Here is a 26,678-nt window from a genome sequence, read left to right on the forward strand (position 1 = left end):
ACTCCCCCGTTTGGTTTTACATTATAATTTACACTTTCCCTGGTCCTGATTAAGTTATATGTTAAATTTCTCGTACAAAATCTCAATCCCTGTGGAAGAAGTTTGGGGGGTAAATATATAATCCGTACAAGTGGGTGAGACATTGTAATAGGTGCTTCAGGAGGTATGAGGAAGATGCCATTCCAGTACTATTGACACACTTCAATCTGGAGGAGGGAGACTGACACTTATTCTCGAGTAAAATGAAACAAATAAATAAGTAAATAAATAAGGCAGAGCAGGGTACTGATTTGAGCAGATGTGTTATGTGATGTAAAACCATATGTTTTTCTCATTATTCTCTTGGGGACCCACTGGCTTCTGCAGATCATTTCCCCCCTTCACCTTGTGTACCAACCCTTCAGCCCACTGTTTATGCCAAACTTCTGGTTGCTTCCTCACACTGACCATGAAATGCCCTGCCTCATACTCACCCCCCCCCCACCCCCATCATAGCATTATCTTGGTATTTTAGGATTTTCGTCCTACGGTTTGCTTTTCAAACATCTCTACACCACAGTTCCTTGATCCCTCAAACACAGTGATTTTCTGTGCATTTCACTTAGGCAGTCAGTCCTCTCCTTACACTTAGTTCTTCCTTTGAAATCTTAAACTCTATTGTCACTATTTCCCAGCTTTGTCAAATTATCCTCACACCTTGCTGTCATTGAGATCTCCAGGCCCTTACCCACTTCCACCCTGCTTCTAGTCTTCCAGTTACTTTAAAACCAGAATTTCTTCACTAATCCTGCATCCCATAGTCAGATTTCAGCTCGCATTCCTGGTGTGGATCAATGCTACAGGCCAGTTTCTTTGCTTCTGCTCATGTACTGGGGTGCACATCTGGAGAAAAAGTGCACATGCATAGCTGCATACATTAGGGAGACTGTTGGCTAGACTTTTTGGCTAGCCATTTGGCTAGACTTTTTTTTTCAATTACATTTATAAAACATCAGAACGTTATATATATATTACACACACACACACACACACACACACACACACATATATTTATTTATTTACTTTATGGATGCACAGCGCAGCTTCCAGGGTCTTAGTTCCCTGACCAAGGATTGAACCCAGATCCCGGAGTGGGAGTGCCGAGTCCTAACCACTAGACCACCAGGGAATTCCCAGAACATCATATTTTTAACAAAAAAAATAACTTTTCTGCCTTTAACTCCTTCAGTTCTTTTTAAATTCATTTTAAAATAGATCTTCTGGGCTTCCCTGGTGGCGCAGTGGTTGAGAGTCCACCTGCCGATGCAGGGGACGCGGGTTCGTGCCCTGGTCCGGGAGGATCCCTCGTGCCGCGGAGCAGCTGGGCCCGTGAGCCTTGGCCGCTGAGCCTGCGCGTCCGGAGCCTGTGCTCCGCAGCGAGAGAGGCCACAACAGTGAGAGGCCCGCGTACTGCCAGAAGAAAAAAATAATAAAATAAAATAGACCTTCTATTTGAAGTATGACATTCATACATAGAATAGCATTCAGTTTAAAACATTATTTACCAGTTCACAGGTTAGAACATTATTACAAAGCAGACCCATCTATACAGTTATCACTCAGATCAAGGTATATTACATAACCTGCAACTCAGAAGTCCCCTCATGCCCCCTGCAGTCACTTCCTTCACTGTCTTCTGATTTCTCACAGCATGGATTATTGTTGGCACTTTATATAAATGTTATACAGTATAAGTTTTTCTCCCTAAGCTTCCTATCATGCTTGTATAATTATTCCCATTGTGTAGCTCTAGTTTATTCATTTGCTTTGCTATATGTTATTGCATTGTGTGACTGTACCACAGTTGATTTACCCATTCTACTGTTGAATGACATTTTTTCCCTCCAGTTTTCTGCTGTTGTGAAAAATGTGGCTGTGACATCCTCAGACATTTGTTTTAGTGCACACGTACATACAGTTCTCTAACTATGACTGGCTTTCTGGGGTCTTATAGATTATACATCTGTGTAGTTTTAGTTGATGCTGCCAAACATTTTCAAAAGTTAATTGTAGGACTTCCCTGGTGGCGCAGTGGTTAAGAATATGCTTGCCAGTGCAGGGGACACGGGTTCGAGCCCTGGTCTGGGAAGATCCCACATGCCACGGAGCAACTAAGCCTGTGCGCCGCGACTACTGCGCCCACGCGCCTAGAGTGCGTCCTCTGCAATAAGAGAAGCCGCCGCAACGAGAAGCCCGCACGCCGCAACGAAGAGTAGCCCCCACTTGCCACAACTAGAGAAAGCCTGGACACAGCAATGACGACCCAACGCAGCCAAAAAAATAAAGAAAATAAACAAACAAAAAAAACAAAACAAAAAAAACCAAAACAAACAAAAAGGAAATAAACACACACACACACAGAGAGAGAGAGAGAGAGTTAATTGTACCAGTTGACACTCCCATCAATAGAGATGAGAGTTGCTGCACATGCTCAACATAGCCTTTTCTCATTTTGTCTGCTCTGGTGGGTGTGTAGTGCCACATCATTGTAGTTTTCTTTTTCAAACATTTTTATTATGGAAAATTTCGAATAAATATAAAACTAGAAAAAAAAGGGATGATAAACCATATATCTTTGCTCAGCTTCATCAGCTATCAGCTCATCTCTGTTGGACTCGTCGTGCCACTCGTGGTCCTTCGATTCTTCTCCCCTTCCTCTTCACATCGTTCAGACTTGAACCAGTCTCCAAAAACCCCCTACCCACATTTTTTTCTGCCTCTTTTATTCTTAGTAAATACTCTGTGCCTCCTTTGTTACAGAGGAAATGTCCTTCCCTCGAATCTTATTTAAAGTTGTCTTATCCCCTGTTTTCTAGGTCTTGTTGTCTCCTGGGATCTTGACCTTTCACTCTCTGAGTGTTCTGTTCTATGTATTTTAACCTCCCATTCTATTTGCTCTTTCCTCTTGAGTTATAAACATGCTCTACATTTCTCATTTCGAAACAGCCTTTCCTTGACCACACGGCACACTTCTATCTCCTACTCTTGGGAGCCGTGTTCCTCAAAAGAGCAGTCATTTCCTGTCTCTGCTCACATATTTCCACCTCTGTAGTTAGAAATATCCCATTGCACCCTCCCCTGACCCCGAGCCTTCAATAAATCAGATTTGGCCTAGGTCACCAATGAGGTTCTGATTGCCAAACCTAGTAGATACATGTCAGTGTCCTTTATTTATATAACAGATTTTGAGTTCTTCCTATATGAAAGGCTCTGCTTAGTGTGAGGGATAAAAGATTAAACGACACCTTCCCAATGCTACACGAATTTATTTCCTAGTAGGAATGACAGGCTTGGAAGATGACAGTCAGTTTTCATACTGGATACTGTATTTTATTTATTTATTTTGGGGTGAAGTAGAAAAGAATAGCTTTATTGCTTTGCCAGGCAAAGGGGACCACAGCGGACTAATGCCCTCAAAACTATGTATCCCCACCTGGAGGAGGTAATGAGGAGCTTTATAGTAACGGTTCAAAGAGGAGGGCATGGTCAGCTCATGGACATTCTTCTGATTGGTTGGTAGTGAGGTAATTGGGAGTCAGCATCATCGACCGGGTTCCAACTGGTCTGCTTGTATGCAGCACACAGTTAACAACTTCTACCTGGTAGGGGTTTCAGTATCTGGTCTCAGGACTTAATGAACCTCAGGTTCTTGATGTCTCATCGCAGAAAGAATTCAGTGAGAGACAAAGTGACAGGTAAGAAGTGGATTTATTTAGAGAGAAGCACACTCTACAGACAGAGTGTGGGCCATCTCAGAAGGCCAGAGGGTCCTGGATACTGCTTATTGAAAGGATGATACCAAGTTGTGCTGGAACTGTTCTAAGAGCTTTACATGCATTGTTTTATTTAATCCCTATAAAGAAGTAAGCATTGTTACTACTAATTCCCATTTTACAGAAAAAAAGTTAAGACTTTATTTATTTTTAAAATTAATTATTTATTTTTGGCGGCATTGGCTCTTCGTTGCTTCATGTGGGCTTTCTCTAGTTGTGGTGAGCAGTGGCTACTCTTCTTTGCAGTGCGCGGGCTTCTCATTGCCGTGGCTTCTCATTGTGGAGCATGGGGGTCGCAGGCTCTAAGAGCGCAGGCTCAGTAGTTGTGGCACACGGGCTTAGTTGCTCCGTGGCATGTGGGATCTTCCCAGACCAGGGCTCAAACCCGTGTCTCCCGCATTGGCAGGCGGATTCTCAGCCACTGAGTCACCAGGGAAGCCCCAACGTTAATACTTTAAAAGGCTAGAAACTTGCCCTGGCTAAGCATTTGGTAAGCTCAGTTTGAATTTGAATGCAGATCCGACTTCAGAGCCGATGCTATTTGTGGGCAGAACTGCTTGCATAAGTCAGTCTGCTCATATGTCAGAAATGTCTGCACTTGCTGTGAGGTGAACTCAGAGAACTGTTGCTACTGCCTTTGAGTTGTGCAAGGAGGGGAGGGGATGGATGTTGAGGGAAGGCTTCTTGTTGGTTGCTTGATTGATGGTCATATGTAGGACATATTTAGATCTGAAACAGATAATTTACTAACACCGTTTATTTATGTTTGAGCCCTAGAGAAACAACATGTCCAAAGTGATAGAGCTTTTTTGTGACAAACTTGACAACAGATCCTGGTCTGGTATTTATTTCTCTGTTTAAAAAAAGGGTCCACCCAAACTCCTGAACCCTGTGCTATCTAAAATGCTGTCTTCTTGGAAATCTAGTATAGGAGAGGAATAGTGTAAATCCTGAACCCTCCTTCCACCAAGGTGATTGCAATGGGGTCTAATAACTTACTCACTGTATTACTTTGTAGTGACTTTTAAAAGGAAATGTCTTATGTCTGGGGTTGTTGACTGGTGGACTTCTTGCAGGACGAGTGTGGCTTGGGAGCCAATCTGCCTAGATTTGTATCTTGCTCCCATAGTAGCTTAGATACCTCTCACTGTCTCTGTTTCTTCATTGTAAAATCGGGATGATATTAGTACCTCTCTCAGTCGTTACGAGGCTTGAAAGAGTTAATATGTGTAAAATATTTTGAAACGTGCCTGGCACATAATAGGTACTCAGTCACTGTTAGTTACTATTTATGGTTAAGATGATGGTTTCCTCATTTCCATCTCAGTTTATTTCCTGGGCACTTGCTTTTTGATTTCTCATTGCGGGTGGGGACCTGAGAATTTTAAAAAACAGCATAGAAAAAAACAGCATTAAGTAAGTATACTTAATGTCATACTCATTGTCATTTCTCATTAATGTCATTTCTCATTGTTATTATCTGACTGTAAGTATTATTTTCTTAGCTCTAAGTACATATTAACATCCTGTATTGAGTAACACATGGGAATTAAACAAAAACTCCTAGACAGCAAAGAGTGTAATTTCTATCTACCTTGTGGTGTTTTCTTCTCTTCCCCAGCAATATTTAAAGGCCAGTTGGGGTAGTTAACTAGTGTTAACATACTTAAAGTGTTTTTCTTTTTCTTTTCTAGAAAGAAACACTATTTAGGTGAATTTTTTTTTTTTTTTTTTTTTTTTTTGCGGTACGCAGGCCTCTCACTGTTGTGGCCTCTCCCGCTGCGGAGCACAGGCTCCGGACGCGCAGGCTCAGCGGCCATGGCTCACGGGCCCAGCCGCTCCGCGGCATGTGGGATCTTCCCGGACCGGGGCACGAACCCGTGTCCCCTGAATAGGCAGGCGGACTCTCAACCACCGCGCCACCAGGGAAGCCCTATTTAGGTGAATTTTAAACATTGCTAATCCCAAAACAACTCCCTGGTGAGAAGGAAATTGGCACATTGGCCTTAGGGTCAAGGAAATGGCCTAAATAGCTTGGCAGTTGCATTTTTGCAACATTTAAAACAGGGTTTAAAGTATCCCAGTGACTTACTTGCTAACCCAGACATCTGATGTGTAGTATTTGTTATCAAACACACAACAAAATTATACTTGTCATGATCAATCCCTTAAACATACCACTTCCTGATTTTCCCAGTTTATTTTTTAACATTGTTCTCATGAATTATTATTGAATGTTACTGTATTTTTTTTTTTTTTTTTTGCGGTACGCGGGCCTCTCACTGTTGCGGCCTCTCCCACTGCGGAGCACAGGCTCCGAACACGCAGGCTCAGCGGCCGTGGCTCACGGGCGCAGCCGCTCCGCGGCATGCGGGATCCCCCCAGACCGGGGCACGAACCCGTGTTCCCAGCATTGGCAGGCGGACCCTCAACCACTGCGCCACCAGGGAAGCCCTGAATGTTACTGTATTTTTATGTAAGTTTCCTGAATTCTGTATTCTGAATTAAGCAGCACAATTGAACATCTTCTCTATTTAAAATAGTAACCTCTATGACATACTTTGACATTTCTCACAAAAGGCAATATCAAATACGTTCTTTGTAACAATTGACATGAAGGTCATCATAACATACCCCTTTTCAAGAAACCAAAGAAATATGCAAGACTTCTGGAATGTGAAGTTAAATTATTCTTATTCCTAGTTTTTCTTTTTTGTTAATATCTTTGGAATGACTCCAGATTTTCTTTCTTTCTTTTTTTTTTTTTTTTAATTTTTGGCTGTGTTGGGGTTACTCTTCATTGCGGTTCATGAGCTTCTCAATGCGGTGGCTTCTTTGTTGCGGAGCACGGGCTCTAGACACGCGGGCTTCAGTAGCTGCGGTGTGTGGGCTCAGTAGATGTGGTGCACAGGCTTAGCTGCTCTGCGGCGTGTGGAATCTTCCCGGATCAGGGTTCGAACGCATGTCCCCTGAATTGGCAGGCAGATTCTTAACCACTGCGCCACCAGGGAAGTCCAACTCCACATATTATGAGAAACCACACATTGTTGTGTAACATTTTTCTCATTTTGCTTCATGCTGTTCTAGAGATAGATAGACAAGCAACTTTTCTTCATTCCTAGTTGTGATTTTAGAATATTCATGAATAAAAGTTTTTCTTAATGTCATATTTCTTTCATGTTAATATAACTATACTTAGGGACTTCCCTGGTGGTCCAGTGGCTAAGACTCCACGCTCCCAATGCGTGGGACCTGGGTTCGGATCCATGGTCAGGGAACTAGATCCCATGTGCTGCAACTAAGAGTTTGCATGCTGCAACTAAGACCTGGTGCAGCCAAATAAATAAATAAATAGATAAATAAATAGGTAAATATTTTAAAAAATGAGTGACTGATCAGGTAGGCTGCTTTAAAATATATATATGTAACTAAACATAAAGTTGCATACACATTAATTTCTTACCACATTTGCTAACATTTCTTGTAATGTGAATATTAAAGTAATAAGCAACTGTCTTTGCTCCTGTTAGCATACGACCAGGCTTGTTCAGCTCCCTCTGAGCTCCGTGTATCTCCAGTGACTTCACTGTTCCTTTCCTTTACTCCCCTGGATGCGCAGTCTTCCCGTGGCTCTCCTTCCCATACTTTTCCCCGAAAGGTTTCATGGTCCTCTCTCCCATCACCACTCCTCTTTCAAATAGCTCCTTCACCTTCCCTCTGCTCTGAGCTCCCGCCCTCCACTGGAACTGAGCAGTTTCGTCCAAGGCAGGTCTGGGGTCTTGTTGAATTAAGGCTTGGAACATGCCCTCCAGAGATGAAACCCTGGCCCCCTGTTAAGCAAGTGAAAGTATGTGCTTAAGGGTAGGGACATGTAAACAACTACCTTCAGTAGAGGTGCGGGTTGTGTAATTGAGATTAGGAAGCAATTAACACTGCCTGTGTGGATCTGGGAAAATTTCGGAGGAGGTCACAGGTGAGAGGTACTTTGAATGGCTACCGGTGCTTTCAGTGGGAGAAACTGGGCCTTTCAGACGAGGGAAACGTGCACAAACACAGGTGCTCCGCAAGTGTGCGCTTAACTCATCTTTCTCCCCTTGGTGCTTCCTCTGATTTCTTTGCTTTCCTTCTGTGATTGGCTCCAGACCAGGATACTTTCATTGTTGTGGTTCCATCTTTAATCGAGAAAAGTCTTAACATATTTTCACCTACTTTTAGCCACATTACATTTTGTTAATTTTTCCCCACTATTTTGAAATGAAACATCTTTCATTTCTGGTAGACCCTCAGTTTCCCTTCTCTTACACAAAGGTACTACTTGTGCCTGTGAGTTTTCCTTTTCCTTTTTTTTTTTTTTTTATTTTTAAGCTGAGCACCAGAAATTTTGCTAGGCAATCAATGATAATCAAGAAGATTTGGCTTCTAAATCAAATGCGAAATATTCACTGAGGGTATAGGGTAGGAAGGACACACAGTGAAGAAGCAACCTCAGTAAAACAGGGTAAGTACTTGTGATGGAGGCCTTATCAGCTGGCTGAGGAGTCCATTGGATTCAGTCCATATTTGGGCACAAAGAAAGAATGCTTTCTGGGGAAGTGCCTGAGCCGAGACCAAAGTAATAGAAGTGAGTCCAAAAGGTGGGCTGGAGCAAGGAAGGCAGTGTTACAAAGTGTGTGGGTGCTCAGTGCTGCGGCCCGCCTGTGGGAGAGATGGTAGTGGCCTGGACATAGAGAAAAATGGTTGCATTTGGGATATTTTAATTTGACACCAATTCTGCTGTCTGTGGGGGGGGGTCCCCCCACATCCACCAAGGAATACTTTGACACCAGCTGGGTGTTCTGACATCATCCACGCGGAGGTAGCGTCAGACCCACAGGTTCATAAGGGCTCGGTCCTGCGAGCTTGCCACCCCCCCTCATGCGCACACACACCTCAGACGCCAGTTGCGCGTTCAGGTTGTCAGCTATGCTTCTGACCAGCCCGCTATAGATCTGGGGTTCCCACCACCCTCTCCTTAGCTCAGTTTACTAGAGCGGCTCACAGAACTCAGAGAAATTTTTACTTACTAGATCATCAGTTTATTATAAAAAGGATATACAGCCAAATGGAAGATGCCTAGGGCAGGGTATGGGGAGAGGCTTGGTGCTTCCCTGCTCTCTGAGCACCTCCATGTGTTTAACAACCCAGTTTATCCTAATACTGTCCTCTTGGGTTTTTATAGTCTTCATTACAGAGGCATGATGGATCAAATCATTGGCTCTGGTGAATGAACTTAATCTCCAGCCCCTCCCCCTCCCAGGGTTGGGGGTGGGACTGGTAGTTCTAATCCTCTCATCACATGCTCACCTCCCCTGGCAACCAGCCCGTCCTTACGTTCCTTAGGCATTCTCTAAAAGCCCCGTTATCATAACAAAAGACACCTTGATCGCGCCTAGGAGCTCTGTGCCAGGCACTGGGACACAGACCAAATATATATGTATTACAAATCAGAGCATCAAAGTTACGTTAAGGAGGTACCAGTTCTTATCGAATTAGGGCTCTGCCCTTCGACCGAATGTAACATAATCACCTCCGTAAAGGCCCTGTCTCCAACACAGTCACATGGGGGATTCGTTAAGGCTTCCCTAAGAACTATGACGGGACACGATTCAGTCGCTAGCACACTCCCCCCAGAGTATTATTATACTTGTATGTTTATTATTAAACGTGTATGTTAAAGGTTATATTCTTTTTGAAAGATCTAATTTGATTAGATAACTACCTTTGCTGTCAGGTAAATGGAATTAAACCTGGTGGTGGCAGTGTTTAGTCGAACTTCCATTAATATAAGTGGGACTCGATTTTACTACCTGAAAGCCATATTTTAGTCAGGTCCTTTGGCTGGAGCGGGCTCGTTCTGGCCTAGTGTGTTTGCTCTAGTTCTTTGTCTCAGGTAGGAGAGCTTGGATTTCTTACCCTAATTTTGCAGCCTGTTATTAGGCGTCTAGGTTGTTTTCGGATGCTGCCTTTCGTTGGACATTGGGGTTATTTTCAGATACATGCTTGCACGTATTAGGTCTTGTGAGTTCAGCCTCAATTCCTCAAAGTGGGTTTGCGCGTTTGTATTTCACAGGCCTCCTGTAGTGTTGGTCCAGTAAGTTGGACTCGCCCTCCATGGGTGCTGCAATATTTCCAACACTTTTGCCTAGCTTGGCTCTTTCTGTTTCCACTGTCTTATACAAAGGTACTTGGGCCTGTGAGTTTGCTTTCCTGTGCTGTCCCCAGTGTATTGTGACCTGCTTACCTTGGGCATCCAGAATTTCTTGAATGCCATTTGATTCTGTTGTAATGAAGCATTTCATTGATTGCTTAGATCTCTAGACAGCTTATGTAGGAGCCCCTGTCTCCACCCAGGTGAAAACACCTCACCCGTCACTGCTTGAAAGATTCCTGTGCATATGCCATCTTTGGTCAGACTCCACATTTAGTGTCTTGCTTGTATAGATAAATATGTGGAAAACATGTTTCAGATCCTTCCTTTTGTCTCATTTCCTCAGTGATAGAATAGCAGAAAACCTTCCTTCGTTCAGCAAGTTTTGTTGAAAGCTAAATGGTGATTTTTTTTAACCTAAGATTTTTAATATAGTTAAATTTATGTGTTTTTCTTCATAGCTTTTGTGTTCTCTGTTTTGTGTTCTCTAGTTTTCTTTAAGACTTTCCTCAGTCAAAACATTATCGAAAATTCTCACACATTTACTTCATTTTTTTTTTAATCAACTGTAAAGTTTCATGAGCACGTTCCAACTTCCTATGATTTTAAGATTGACAGAAGGAAAAGATAGCTGAAGACCATCCAGGTTAACATGTACCTTAAACTTGAAAAGAAATGAAAGAAATAAGGCAGGTTTTCAGTTGCAAACGTTGCCTGCCTTCTAGAGGAGTACTGCCTGCCATGCTCTCCAGTTCTGCTCCTTTCTGATGGTGGAAACAAGATCGAAGGCCTTGGCAGAAGATGACAACATCAAAGATAAAAAATACTCTGATGAATTCATGTCATTTTGATGCTCAGATAGAAGTCAGACTGGGCAGAAGAGAGGTTCCACAGACTCAAGTGATTTGGAATTTGGAGATTAGAAAAAGCAAGCAGAAAACTGGGAGATGTTATTTCAGTCACTGCCAAAAAGGGACATGATTCAGTCTGTTTATTTACATAATCCAGTGCTGAGCACTTATTAACAGGACCCTCCAAGTACTTTTAGTTGATCGTGTGCTGCGTATTTCATCACATTCTGAATATGTTTGAATAAAATTATAAGAAGATTTGTTATTTGACTTAGTTTTGAGACCATGTTTGAACTTACAAGTAGTTTGCAAGTTAAATTATCACTCAATTTGCTGCATAAATAGAATTGGGCGGTGTTAAGAATATCCAGAGACACTGCCTGAGACCAAGTGTCTGCCTTTTGTCTTCTACAATTTGTGACTGATGCATACGTCAGTGCTTGAAAAACTATGCCCTCGTGCAGAGAGGCCCCTTCAGTGTTGCTAGGAAACCCAATAACTGTTTTCTACCATCTTGAGATTTTAATTCATTTCTAGTGCAACACAATGAAGAGCAGTTGAATGTTTTAAACATTTTTTTGGAAAAAGAAATGCTGAAAGCCATTTAAGAGTCTGTTTAAAATTTCTTTTAGCAGTATACATATTAAGGAAATCTCATTATAAAGCTCACCTTTCTTAAAATCTCAGTTGTGAAAAACAACTAACAGTTTGATATCTATCCAGATCATTCTTATACACATGTAACTGTTTTCGAAGATACTCTTTAAAAGAAAAGTAATTTTTATGTATCAAAGAAGAAAGAATGGATGATACTATCATGAAAACGAAGTTACATTTCATTCTAATGACTGTAGTATAAGTACTGAGAGCATGAATTAGGAGAATTTAAACTTTTACTCATTTAGATATCTAATTGATGCCTCTAAACTTTTCATTTGATGTTTTATAAAATAAAAGCTCTAGAAGCACAGAGTAACCAGGAAGTTTTAATTGTTTTTTTTATAGCAAATTTTCATTCTTACTTATATATTTTTGCCTCCGTATGTTTGGGCTGTGTCTTGATTTGTTTGAAATGGAATTCTCATCCTGGACTGTACTTAGATCGTTCCTATCTTACATCATACATATGGTATTCATACCCAGACAAATGCAGACAATTGTAGGAGCTATAGACAGGAGATCTTCAAGTAGCAGGACCTTCTGGCAGATTAATGCTATTTTTCAGCATTTCTAAAACTCATCAAACTTATCCAGTCACCAGTTATTTTCTACTAATGTGCAAGGAATGCAACAGAGGATAAAGGTATCCACAATTTCTGCTGACCCTGATGGAGCTAATGGTGAATCAGGGCATGCATTTAAAAAATTCACTTAAAATTACAAGGTAGTACGGGAAGATAAGCTCATTGATATCTAGAAGATGGGACAAAAACCATGGAGCCTGAGTTTATAAAAGGAAAAAAAAAAAGAAAGAAGATAGTATTCGCTGAGTGCCAAATGGGTGATAATGGAGAGCAGAAAGTAAAGTACTGTGAGCATTACTAGGAAGCCAGAGGAAAAGTAATTGTAGGCTGGAGAGGTAGCGGAGTGCCTGAGTGAATGAGGTGGGAATGGAATTGAGTTTATTAGAAATGATAGAAAGTATTTATTCAGAGGATTGAATATTAATCAGGAGAAATTGTTGCGATTATACAGATACCTAGCAAATCATACCATCTAAAATAGAAATGTGCACATGAAATGGAGAATGGAGTAGTATGGACTTCTGGGGGGATGGTAAGTGGTCCATTTGGGCTGAATCAGTGGTTTTGGATGGCATATCAATCTTTGCTGTTTAACAAACCAACCCAAACTTTAGAGGCTTTAAAAGAACAATCGTGTATTAGTTCATGATCCTGTCTAGGGTCACTCCTGGAGCTGCAGGCAGCTGGTGTGGACTGGGCTGGTGTTTTAGGGTGGCTGCAGGTTGGGTACTTACAGCTGTTGGTCTGACACCTCAGTTCTCTCTATGTGGAGCAGCAACGCCTCTTGAAGCCTAGCCTTGGGACTGGCTCAGCAGTACTCAGGCTACTTTCTATTGGCCAAAACAAGACCACCTCTGATTTAGGGGAGGGCCTGCAGAGAGTCTGTGTCCAAATTTAATTTGCTGTTTGATGAGTGCACTTAAATGTGATAAAAGCCTAGGATGGTGCCTGAATATAAATGGTCTTGAATGTAACCTGACTTTTCTTTCCTTCTCAATCTATTGGCTACAACCTTACTAACATTTCATTACAACTGATAGTCCGTGTGTATTAAGCCTCTTCTACGAGCTAATGGAAAGCTTCATGTGATGGATAATAATATAATTCTTCATTTTGGTTTGTTCTGTTAGAATGCGTCATTTGAAAACCAGCAACAAAATCATCATTATGGAGAATTAGGACTTGGATTTACTTTTAATTTTGCTTCGTGTTTATTTTTATGGTGTGAGCAGGGGTATGGGAAGTGGGGGAGAGAGGAAAGCCCCATGTATCATAATCTTTGTGCTTGGGGCCTCTTCCAGGTCGTCATCCAGCCCGGAAAGTCAGGCCCACGTTGTAGAGCTGCTGAACGGAAACCAGTGTATTCATTTGAAACTTCAGATCTGCATACGTTACACATTTGACTTTACCTATAAGAAAATGTTAGGTTATCACAAGAAAAACATACAGTGACAGACTAGTGTGGTTCAAACTTTTATAGTATAAATAGTAAAAAAAAAAAAAAAAAAAAAAAAAAAAAGTTTTGTGTGATAGTTCATTTACAGACTAAATTTGCATTTTATATTAAGTTGTTGATTGCTCAAACTGTAATCTTTATTGCAAGACATAAGTAGTGAACAGATCTATGTGTGAATTAAACCTGGTATTTTTTCCCTTATTGGTAAGAAATAGCATCATTTTGCTCGTAGTTAATTTCCATCTATTTTGCATGTAAAAGATACTGATTTTGTTACAGTAAGTCATTAGCCACAAGGAGGAGACTTTTTTTTCAATTCTTACGGGGTTACAGTGGGTTTTAGCCATCTCTCACAAACTCAGTTGGAAGAAACTATGTTGGAATTTTTGTTTGGGGCTCAGGACATCTATTTTTGCTTTTATAGAGTTTTCAAATATTGCCATCCAGCATTAGTGTGATCTAAGTGGAAGTTTCATAGAATACAAATTTGAGAATAGGTTATGGAATTTTATGATGTCTTTTAAAAAATGATATAATAAATATGTCTGACTTTTTCAGAAGGGAAATAAGAAGGGACAAACAGTAAGAAATGTCTTAAAGATAATATTGAGGTCAATTATTTGGTGCATTTAAAAGTATATAAATTGACAGTTTTCTTCTCTTTTTGAATTGTCATCAAAATTTATTACTTAGAAATATTTTTAAGCATTCGATAAAAGTTACAGAATCAAATTTAATAAAAATTTGGAATTACAGAAGCCTTGGCAGGAAACGTGTCAAAATTCATCAGCATGTGCCCCAGTGATGGGAGTTCCAAGTGTGTCCCTGGCACCGTGGAAGCGTGAATTAATATGGCCTTGAATTAGTATGACGTAATTGCCCTTTCAGAGACTCTAGCCAGGTTCAGTTTTAAACATCTGCTTGGATAATAGAAATCCTTTACTAGGTTCTTATGATTCATATGAGAATGCTGGTATTCCATGTAATGTTGGGAACTTCCCAGTGTTCTGAAAGGAAATTGCATTGAATAAGATGGATATTAATATTTGTCATTCTATTTCTACAGTAGCACAGACTTAAAAACTGGGGACCGCTGAGTTGGAATTTCATTACTGTGGTCCCAAATAAAATCCTGTTTCTCCCACATCCTGTGCTCCCTCTGAAGAACTGAGGTGTGCTGAGTGTGCTGCCAGCCTGAGAGCAGATGCTCAGTCGATATACATGTTTCATATTCTAGATTTCGCCAGAAGTTTGAGTATCACTACTCCTGAACAGATGATTGAAAAGGCCAAAGGGGAAACTGCCTATTTGCCATGCAAATTTACCCTCAGTCCAGAAGACCAGGGACCTCTGGACATCGAGTGGCTGCTATCACCAGCTGATAATCAGAAGGTGGATCAAGTGGTATGTGTTGCTTACTCGGCAGATGCCGGGGAACTGGTCTTCGGTGTCTGTCACTGTGCTGATAACGTGTGGGGGGACCTGGGGAGCTATGAAGAAAGTCATAGCTTATGGTGTAGGTGAGGAAGGCACATGCTGTGGAAATTGAGGACACTTATGTAATGGAGTGAAGTGGATAATAAGTGACCTCCAATTTCAAGAGGAAGAAAAGGTCACCAGACTTCTTAGAGAAGGCTGCAAGGAAGGAGAGGAACTTGGGAACGTCCTGAAAATCTGGACTTGGAAGTATATGTGAGCCAGGGAGCAGGGGAGGCGTATATGGAGCGGGTATGACAGTGCAGCAGGAATGTGCATAACGTGTTAGGAGATGCCTGGTAAACTAGGCTTTGTGAAAGGTTAGGTAGAATTGAATTTTTACATTTCACAGAAGGATTCCATTACCAGTGTAAGGGTCAAGTCTAACAGTGTAATGAACGTACGTATTATTACAGTCTGCTTTCCATATTTTTGCAAGTTAAATATCCTATACATTGAATTCCTTAAAAATCAAAACCGCAGTTGGCCCTTCATATCTGTGGGTTCCCCATCTGTGGATTCAACCATTCATGGATTGAAAATATTCGGGAAAAAAAAAATCCAGAAACTTCCAGAAAGCAAAACTTGAATTTCCCACATGCCAGCAACAATTTACATAGCATTTACATTGTATTAGGTATTGTTGGTAATCTAGAGATGAGTTAAAGTATATGGGAGGGTGCATATACTTTAAATCATCTCGTAAGTACGCGATCTTGTATGAGGGGCCTGAGCATCTGCGGATTTTGGCATGTGAGGAGGGGAGGGGGAAGGAGGTCCTGGACCACCCCCATCCCCACCCCCACCGGGGGTACAGAGGAATGTCTGTATTATTATTTTTTTATTTTAAATTTTTTTATAATTAAGATCTAGTTTCTTTTTTTTAATTTATTCATTTTAATTTATTTTTGGCTGCATTGGGTCTTTGTTGCTGCACGCGGGCTTTCTCTAGTTGCAGCGAGCGGGGGCTACTCTTCGTTGTGGCGTGCGGGCTTCTTATTGCGGTGGCTTCTCTTGTTGTGGAGCACGGGCTCCAGGCACGCGGGCTTCAGTAGTGGTGGTTCGCGGGCTCTAGAGCTCAGGCTTAGCAGTTGTGGTGCGTGGGCTTAGTTGCTCCGCGGCATGTGGGATCTTCCCGGACCAGGGCTCGAACCCGTGTCCCCTGCATTGGCAGGCGGATTCTTAACCACTGTGCCACCAGGGAAGTCCCGGGATGACTGTATTATTATAGAATTTTTTCTAATTACAAATTAATAAGAGTCTAATGTAGAAAACTTGAAAAGCCAAAAGTAGCACAAAGGAGAAAAATTGCCCAATAACCTTGTTATTAAACCAGGTTCCTTTGCCTGACTTGCAGCAAGACAAATGCTGAAAGACAAGAGCTGAGATGCCAAAGTTTGCAGCTGAGAAAGAATTACTCACAAGGCAGCCAAGTGAGGAGACAGAACAAATCTCAGATCTGCCTCCCTGAAGGCAAGGGGCTTGACATATTTATGAGATAAAGAAGCAGGGTGGTCTTAGGCATGGGGAAAGGTGTTTGGAGTTAGGAAAAGGTGAGGTCATCAGTGTTCTGTGCAGATATAGCTTAGTTACATGCTTTTTCTTGAGATTCATGTTCAGAAATGGGGACACTTAGCATGATTGAAGGTGGAGTTTTCAGCCCTCTGACGTCAAAAGGCCATTCAATGGACACCTGCCCAGACTCAGTTTTAGGGTCGGTGGTCCCAACCAACCTTAGCCGGCTTGAACTGGACAGAAGCCAACTCCCAGTTCCTGGAAAACAACTTAAGCCCCCCCATCACTGTGTGACCCATACATCAGCATTGTCTATAAAGGTGGTTAAGGAGTTAAAAAATAATTAAGGCGAGCTGGGTCAGAGAAGGTAGGGTACAAGTGGAGGGGTTTTGAACAAGCCATGCTTTTATGTGCTGTTCTCTAAGACAAGCTCAAGAATTCCTGTTAGTCACCAGTTTCTGTTAACCCTTTGGGGCACGATTTCAACCTCATCTCCAAATACACATATCACGCTTTGCCTTTTTTTTTTTTTTTTTTTTTTGGTACGTGGGCCTCTCACTGTTGTGGCCTTTCCCATTGCAGAGCACAGGCTCCGGACGCGCAGGCTCAGCGGCCATGGCTCACGGGCCCAGCCGCTCCATGGCATGTGGGATCCTCCCGGACCGGGGCACGAACCAGTGTCCCCTGCATTGGCAGGCGGACTCTCAACCACTGCGCCACCAGGGAAGCCCACGCTTTGCCTTTTAATGGTACCAGAATATTCCACTAATTTAGAGTGCCTCATATTAGCTTTGCCTGATATGTTTAATTTTAAAAAAATCAGTGTTAATAAATTATATTAAACCAGGGAGAGAAAAAGAAGTTCGAGTATTTGGAGGAATATTATATATAATATATTTGGAAGGGAAATTTTTACTTATGGTCCATATTAAAGAAGGGGTTATCCAGCCGTTTAATGGCTGAATCAGTGCAGTTAGGTAATTAACTATTTTTGGCAAATACAAGCAGTCTGTCCATGATGTATTTGTGAAGAAAAAAATTAAGGTGCTTTCCCAAGTTGTAAATGTCTAGGGCCACCCCCTCCAAGGATATATCTCTGCCCTGATTCTGGTACTAGAATTTCCTTCTCTCCCCCTAAGCAAAATAAGTTGAGCCTGACTCATCCTGTATACTCAGCCCAGATACCCTGTCCCCTTTCATCTTGCTCTTCATCCCCTCTCTCTCATTTTTTTTTTTTTTTTTTTTTTGCGGTATGCGGGCCTCTCACTGTTGTGGCCTCTCCCATTGCGGAGCACAGGCTCCGGATGCGCAGGCTCAGCGGCCGTGGCTCACGGGCCCAGCCGCTCCGCGGCATGTGGGATCTTCCCGGACCTGGGCACAAACCTGTGTCCCCTGCATTGGCAGGCAGACTCTCAACCACTGCGCCACCAGGGGAGCCCCATCCCCTCTCCGCTTTCCATGGCAGTGCCAGCACCCTGAGTGCAAGCTTCTACCTGAGGTCCTACACACCCCAGACTCCCTCGCCAGTGCAGTGCCCATCCCCCTTTAGAGTCCAGGACTCTGGTTCCGTGGTTAAGATGCATGAATGAAGAGCACAGGTCATAAATGCTTCTGGCTTAAGACTCACGGGTGAAGCCCTGTGACCAGGTACGTCTCGAGACCAAGAAGTCCAGCGTGCCCTATAGCCTTGCATTTCTATTCATGTAAGGAGACAAGGACTTCTGTGCTGAGTGGGAGGCCCAACCTTGCTGCCTGCAGGACTTGTGAGACACGTGTGAAACTAGGAACTGGGTTGAAGTGTCCATTTCTGGGCAATTCTGGCAAATTTGGCAAAGCCTAGCCTCTAACCTAAAACACAGTAAAGGAAGACCAAAAGAAAGAAGGGCCTAGGGAGAGATTGATGCAGAAGAGGATGCTTACATAGAATTTCAGCTACGTTATAATGCTCGCCAAATCCTTATTTTAATATTTTTAAGCTAGCAGGCAGTGCGGTGGGGGACTGGGCTGGAGGAATTTCCATCATTCCCTGTGTGATCTCTTTAGTCAGCAAACAGTTACCATGTACTGTGCACTTACTGTGTGCTGGGCAGCGTTTTATATACTTTAATTATATATACTTATTTTTAAGCCTTAAAACAGCATCCCGGAATGAGGATCATTTCCTGTGAGGAGGAGGGAAGTGAGGCCCAGGGATTTGAAGGAACATGCCCAGGGTCACGGCGCTGGCAACAGACACAGCTGGGGGTCTGAACCCCAGTCTCTCTGACCCTGCCCTGCCCTGCCCGCCACCCCCCAGCCCGCATTTGATTATCCTCTGCACTAACGTGTACTGCCTCCTCTGTTTCCTCATGTGTAAAATAGGACCAAGTACACCTGCCTCGGGGTTGTGGTAAGAATTCTCTGAAATACAATATGCATTAGCATTTCGTAAGCCTGTAAGTCATAAAGAAATGTTTATAAAGTCAGTCAGTATACAGTGGCAGGCCAAATGGATCTGGTTTGCATCTCAGCTGTGTGACTTTGGGAGAGAAGGTCTGTGACTGCCCCTGCTTTCCTCAGGTTAAAGGTTAAATGTGGATAGTGTCTCCATCGCTGCTGGGTTGTAAAGAGGAATCAAAATTGCCTGGTAAAGGTTACTTCCCGGTTTCTTAACTACTGTTTATAAGACTGTTTTCATGGGAAAACATTGAGTTAGTTTACAAAAATGACTGACAGTTGGAGACACATTTTATTTGTCAGGCCCTCCTTGAAAGACTACTGAAGCGTGTGTGTAGCAAAATGAGGGACTGAACTTTGTGGCTCAGGAGAGTCCACAGTTTAATATAGAGGAAGAGACACTGTCTCATTCGAGGAGTTCTCAGTGTTGCTGTTCTCAATTGGGTGTGGGGAGAAGATGGAACAAACAAAGTGATGGCTTGTTTTACAGAGTAAGTCAGCTGTGGACCCTTAGACTGCTTAGCAAACTGGTATTGAGTGTGTCTGCAGTGCAGACACTTTATACAAGCAAAAGATCTTTAGTGAATTGGGGGTGGGGTCATCATGGTAGGGGAGGTGATAATAGAAGAACCCAAGTCTGTGTCCTGGAGAAATTCCTACAGATGGCACTGATTCTGATCTTATCATTCATAATAAACATCTCAGATAAAAAATTATTTGCAGGATGTAGACTGTAGTTGTCTTTTCTGATTATTATTTGACTTTGGTACCACTGCTCTTTGGCTCTTGGGTCTCAGATGGCCAGAATGAAGGATTTTATTAGCGAATGAAAAATTATAAAGTGTGTTCCATTAATTTTAGTGATAGTTAGAGATGACTATTATCAGTTATCTTCCAAGTCAAGTTTAGCAGAACTTATTTTCCCTCTAAATCTAGCCTTTAGTTATTTCCATCAAAGCCTATAACAGTGGTTCAGAAAACTTAGTGGAATTAGGAAAGGTCTTTGCTCTTAGTCACAGATTAATTGGAAGGTCCTGTTAACCTGGCTGGGCACACACATCTTAACAGGTTTATTTTATTATTTTATCTATTAGAGTCTGGAACCTTCGAGTGCCTCCAACTTAGTATATTAAGACAAAAAATGTCTTTTTTTGTTTTTAAGTTCCACGGGTAAATTATCATAAGCCCCTTTTGGGCAATAGTGGTGGTTTGTACCTGATTTTATACAGTTGATTGGCATACTGCATCCTCTGAGGCAGCTGAAAATAGAGTGTATCAGAATTCACAAATCCATGCCCTCGTGGAATCTCACCGAATGGCTCTGATAGAGGGCTACATTACTTAATCATGTGGTGGGCTTGGTTTCCCCATTTACAATGACAGTGTGTGACCATACTTAGGGATCGTATTGTGGTTTCTTTCTGTTTTCTTAACCTGTGATTTGAATACTTGTAGATTCCTCATGACACCGTGTTCTTATTCTTTTTTTGGATCCTACAGTACCATGGTGTATCCAGAGCTCCTTTAATGAGACAGAGAGTTTGCTTGCTTGTTTGTTTTGTCCTTGTCTTATCTTGGCTTTCTTTTAGATTATTTTATATTCTGGAGACAAAATTTATGACGACTACTATCAAGATCTCAAGGGACGAGTACATTTTACAAGTACTGATCTCAAATCTGGTGATGCGTCAATAAATGTAACAAATTTACAGTTGTCAGATATTGGCACATACCAGTGCAAAGTGAAAAAAGCTCCCGGTGTTGGAAATAAGAAGATTCAGCTGACAGTTCTTGGTAAGTTATTTGTAATAATGTTACTTAGTAACAGGGTGAGTGGTCACAGTACTATAGTAGCAGCATTTATGTGAGACAAAGCTTAGGTTTTTAGAGTAATAATTTTAAATACTTGACATAATTCTAATGTCCTCTAATAGCATAAAACATAAAGCTACCTTTTTGTTTTTCCTTTGGGTAGGAAAAATAAGCGACCAACTTCTTTGTGAAGTTCATGAAAGCATTTGAAAGTAAACGAAGGAGTTCTGTGATATGGGAGAAGAACCCTAAAGCAGGAGTTAGGGGATCCAGGCTTTTCCCATTGTTCTCAGGTTTGCCCTGAGAATTAAATAGAACCTCTTCATTTCCTGGGCCTCAGCCTATATTTTCGAAACATAAAAATAATTATCATTAAATCTCTTTGCAGTCTTATTCAGCTCACAATTGTGACGTGTGCCTTAAGCTTTTTCGAACTGCATTTCCCAAAGAATAAATGAGGTTTCTATGATGAATAATTGGAGTATTTAGAACAGAGGAGATGGAACATGGTAGCTGGAATATTGAATTGGTGTAAGGCCTTTAGACCTTAGATAGTCCTTTAACCTCCATGAGCATCACTGTTTTTCATCCTTAAAGTGAGGAGATTAGACAGGTGGCCACTAAGATGCAGCTCTCCAGGATAGTTTAGAAGGAGATATGTATAAACTGCTTTATAAACAGTCAAGGCCCACAGAGTTTGTTATCCTCCTCTAGATTCTGTGGTCATGCACAAGCACTCTTTACCGCTGCAAACTGAGAAACTCTGAAAGGTACCATTCATAAATATACTTCTAAAATCTTATCGTGGTAGGCTTTACCCAAAAGTACAATGGCTGCCATGTAGAAAATCTCAACTGTCTATCACTATTCAGTGACAGTAAATTCCCCTGCGACCTAAGGTGCCAGGTTTGGGGGACACTTGGGCACCCACTTTATGTAGGAAATGCTGGTTGCTGGAATCACCTGCCATACTCCTGGAAATAACTAATCTGGACAATTCCCCCGCCGGCCCCCCGCCCCCACCTCAACTTCTACCTTTCGTTCCTTTTGTTTTAGAAACTGAGCAGAGAGCTTAAGTCTGTTGGGTTCCAGACTCATCCTGAGTAGCATACTTTTCTAAAGAATGAATATCAGAGCAGGTAGAGATTAGGAATAAGAATGCGGATTTCTTTGCACCCCAATGGCAACTCCAGGGGTTGTCTTGGTTGGTAAGGCAGTCTTCTGGCGACATCACTGAAGGGGGCACACAAGGGGGTCCTGGTAAAGGGCACTCCATGCTAAATGGAGCTCATTCAGAATATGTCTGTGATATGAAAGCAAGTGAACCTGAACAAGGAACCAGAAGAAGGAATATGGTAACATTGGAAATTCTAGCCTTTTGTGTCTACATTCAGCGAACATGGAGTTGCCTTTCTTTTTTATAAATATGAAAGCAGGTAAAGTTTAATAATTTGTCTGAACTCTTAGCCCAGGCATACCTGGAATTATAACCCTGAGTATATCTTCTTTAAGCACTGCTCTCCAGGAAGCATTGAGTTACGACATATATGAAAATTTAACTAGTTCATGCTGTACCAAGCAGACTATACATATTTATCAGAATTATTTATTGTGAAATCCCTGTCTGAGGGGGACAGGCACACTGGGAGGAATGCGATTGGCACATGTTCCCGGAAGAGGTGTGGACGGGCACTGTGTGTGTGAGTGTGTGTGAGAGGGAAAGAGAGAGATCCCTTAGGAACAGACTCTGACCGGGCACACTGAGGCAGCAGCCATGGCTGTTGGGCAGGAGGGATGGCCTTTTACATTAAACCTCACACCCCTCACATCTTATTCCTCTGCCTAGATCTGTGGGAAGCATTGAGACAGTAACTCCTTTTGTTAGCTCCGTGGGGCATCACCGTGGCCAAGCAAGCCCTGAAGTCAAATCAGGGAGGGAGAGAGGGATTAAAATGTGGGGTAGGGGAGAATGGGGGCGGTGGTTGCTGAAGGGAAGTGGGGATGACTAATCCTCTGACTTGGCGAGGCTGTCTCAGAGCCAGAGGAGAATTTCTTTATCTCTTCCATGTTTCCAGGTGAGTCATGACCACTGTGACAGAAAACATTAGAAGTTTCTCTTGAAAGTGAGAGCTGGACAGAAGCCTAATTTGCTCACTTTTTTCTGAAAATTCTGCTTAGACAATCTGGAGGAAAGATTAAATAAAGTCCCCTCTAGGGACCAGACTGAATGGCAGTCCAGTGGAGCTCTTGCTTGGTTCACTATCAGAGGCTCTGCCTGATACTTTGATTCGTTTGTGGGAAACCTGAAGATGCCACCATGGTGTTCACGGAGTAATGAAAGCTCGTTCGGTGAGCCGTGGGTGCTGTGTGGACCGTTAGCTGCCTCGGTGTGAGGGGTGGTATGTTGCTATCCCTCGCTCCATTGCTGAGGCCCACCCTGCTCTTTCAGATACACCAGACGTATATGTGGATGCAACTCAGGAAAGAAACTGGACGGGGTGATGATAACAAAGGGAATTGACAGAGGGTTAATATGGTGACCACACATTACCAGCACCTTCCCTGAGAACTCTGAAAAAGCCTATTATTGAGACCTTTCGGTATAAATAGACTGGGTTGTTTTGCAGAGGAGAGCACGCACAGGTTAACTTTCCTTCTTGTGTGTATATGGTGCGCTCAGACTGCACCCACATCACAAGAACACGTGGCAACAGCATGTGTGGGGACTCAATCAACACTGGGATTTTTTTTTCAACTTTTTATTCTGAAATAATTTTAGTTTTATAGAAAAGTTGCAAAAATACCAGAAAGTTCCTGAGAGTATACCCATAACCTAATTTTTCCTAATGTTAACATTTTATAAAAGCATAGTACAACTACCAAAAGCAAGAGATTAATGTTGGGACAATAATATTAACTAAACTACAGGCCTAATTTGAATTCCACAGCTTCCTGTTAATGCGTTTTTGTGCTGGGGTCAAATCTAAGATCCCTGCTGCATTGACATCTGTAGTCTCCAGTTAATGTCAGGGGGCACATGATGTCCTGTCTATTGTTAACCATGATCACTTGGTTTCAGTTTTATCTGATAGGTTTCTCTGCTATAAAATTACTACTTTAAAAAAAAATTACTACTTTTCCCTCTGGGATTAAAAAATAATTGCATGTTGGTGGGAATGTAAATTGATACAACCACTATGGAGAACAGTATGGAGGTTCCTTAGAAAACTAAAAATAGAACCACCATACGACCCAGCAATCCCACTACTGGGCATATATATACCCTGAGAAAACCATAATTCAAAAAGAGTCATGTACCACAGGGTTCATTGCAGCACTATTTACAATAGCCAGGACATGGAAGCAACCTAAGTGTCCATCAACAGATGAATGGATAAAGAAAATGTGGCACATATATACAGTGGAATATTACTTGGCCATAAAAAGAAACGAAATTGAGTTATTTGTATGAGGTGGATGGACCTAGGGACTGTCATACAGAGTGAAGTAACTCAGAAAGAGAAAAACATACCGTATGCTAACACATATATATGGAATCTAAAAAAAAAGAGAAATGGTTCTGATGAACCTAGGGATAGGACAGGAATAAAGACGCATAGAGAATGGACTTGAGGACACGGGGAGGGGGAAGGGTGAGCTGGGACGAAGTGAGAGAGTAACATGGACATATATACACTACCGAATGTAAAATAGATAGCTAGTGGGATGCAGCTGCATAGCACAGGGAGATCAGCTCGGTGCTTTGTGACCACCTAGAGCGGTGAGATAGGGAGGGTGGGAGGGAGACGCAAGAGGGAAGAGATATGGGATATATGTATACATATAGCTGATTCACTTTGTTCTACCACAGAAACTAACACAACATTGTAAAGCAATTATACTCCAGTAAAGATGTTTTTTAAAAAAAAAAAATCCCAGTGGGGGAACCACTTTGAGACTATGCAAATATCTTGTTTCTCCTCAAACTTTTGACCATTGATTTTTACCATCTATGCACGGATTTTGCCAGGAGTCAAGGTATTTTGAACTAAGCAAAAATATTCCTATATGGATGACATGATGATCAAAGCATATTCTGTCCCAAATAGAGATTTAGAGTGTTTCCTATAGACTGAGGCAGTGAGCCACTAGCATGGAGGGATGATGATACAATACATAGATGGAGCACAGCATTGCTAAATCGGTGGGACACTGACCGAATACGAGTTGACGGCCATGTACCCTTAACTGAGAATGACTTTTTATTAGCTCTGCTAATGATCATGGTGGCACATGTTCTGAGGACAATAGCTAGATATCCTGGAGCCCCAGACCAAAGAAACCTTAGTGGGTGAGACTTTATTTTTGTTCCTTTTGTGGTTTCATCTTTCTTTCAATTCAGCTAAGTGCCGTGGATTAGCAGTTTGTCTTCCTGGCTTTGTAATGCTGGGGCTGGCATGTAAAAGACTTGCACTTTCTCCACCCAGTGGAAAGCAGGCAGCCGGTCCTAAGCACCGCTCAGAACCAGTGCTGGTAAAAATCTCGTTCTGCTGTGCATAGAGTGTGTTGAAATCTCAAACTCAGTGGGACGTGATTTCCTGAGCAGCCACTTTAAACAACTGCCTGTTATTGGATATGTCTGGGGAGGGGACATTTTTCAGTAGAAAAGAAGAAGGGTTAGGGTTAGAACGCTGTATTACCAATAGAAGTTTGATGTCCAAAGCATTGCTTCAGTTTCTCACCTACTGCTAGTTTGTGTAATAAAGGATTTATTGGTAGGTTGAAGAAATGGAGAACAAGGCTCATTTTGTTGAAGACTCAGAGGATGAGATAATGCGCAAAACTGATTCAAAAGTCCAGTTGATGTAATGTCCAGGGCAACTGATCAGTCTGCAAAAGAAAGAGGTTTGCTTAGGAAAGTCAACAACGCAGTTAAATGCATCTGTTGATCCTTACTAAAAAGTATAAGTAGTAACAAAGGGGAGAAATCCAATTAAATTTAAGAATTACCAGGAAATGTGTGAAGTGAGATCATGATTGACAACCTTAGGTAAAGATGCCCCACTGCGTATGACAGACCGTGTCAGCCAGATTTGGAAAACAGTTTGACACTTTCTTATAGAGATAAACATTTACTTACCTGGTATGAAAAAGGAAAACATATACCACTATTTACAAGCAGTGTTGTTCAAACTGTTCACGTAGTGCCAAACTGTAAAACCCATTCACATTTATTCTTAGTAGTGAAAGAATAAAAGCCCACTCAGGACTTGAAAGAATGAAAATCAGAAAAACAGAAGAAAAGCAGTCCTGCCATTTATCAGGTTGGGAAGAGAGATGCAAATAGAGCCAGGTACAGGGTTTATGGGGAATGTTGCTCTCCAAGGTCGTGGGATGCTGGGAAACTATAGCCTACTGCTGTCTCCTCATTGCTGCCCCCAGACCCACTTTGCGCTACTCATCCTTTACTGGGGGTACTCAGGTTGCTAAATGACCCTCGTCTCCAGTTTAATCCCTGCTTCTCCTAATCCTACCTCAGAAATGGCATCAGATTCAGAACTGATCTCTGCCTCTAGAAGACTCTTCTCAGAACCTTCAGAATCCCTCTCTCCCTTGTCCCAGCTCCTCATAGCACCTCCTCGCCAGCCAGTCTGATTTCCACAGACTTCACACCTGCTCCTGGCCAGTTTAGCTAATTAGGCTTTAACAGTAGCCCCAAGACAGGAAACAGTGTGCATCAATACCTGAATGAACAAGCAATGGGATACAACTCGGTAGTAAGAAAGAACAGACCACTGATATATATATATATATATATACACACAACAACATAGATCAATTGGATCAGTCATAAAAAAGCCTTACGATGAATAAAAGAAGCAAAAGCGC

The 26,678-nt window shown here is 42.0% G+C and overlaps 1 protein-coding gene across 2 annotated transcripts in view; it reads left to right on the top strand.

Annotated features, from left to right (window-relative positions):
• CXADR (CXADR Ig-like cell adhesion molecule) overlaps nt 1-26,678 on the top strand; it is a 53,429-nt gene that overhangs the window by 16,679 nt on the left and 10,072 nt on the right. For both annotated transcript variants that reach the window (XM_067739232.1, XM_067739233.1), the window contains exons 2-3: nt 14,788-14,954; nt 20,567-20,771. In XM_067739232.1, coding sequence (XP_067595333.1) covers nt 14,788-14,954; nt 20,567-20,771 — 372 coding nt within the window. The remainder of the gene's footprint in view (nt 1-14,787; nt 14,955-20,566; nt 20,772-26,678) is intronic.

The sequence above is a fragment of the Pseudorca crassidens genome, chromosome 5, assembly GCF_039906515.1.
Source record: "Pseudorca crassidens isolate mPseCra1 chromosome 5, mPseCra1.hap1, whole genome shotgun sequence".
Taxonomy (NCBI): domain Eukaryota; kingdom Metazoa; phylum Chordata; class Mammalia; order Artiodactyla; family Delphinidae; genus Pseudorca; species Pseudorca crassidens.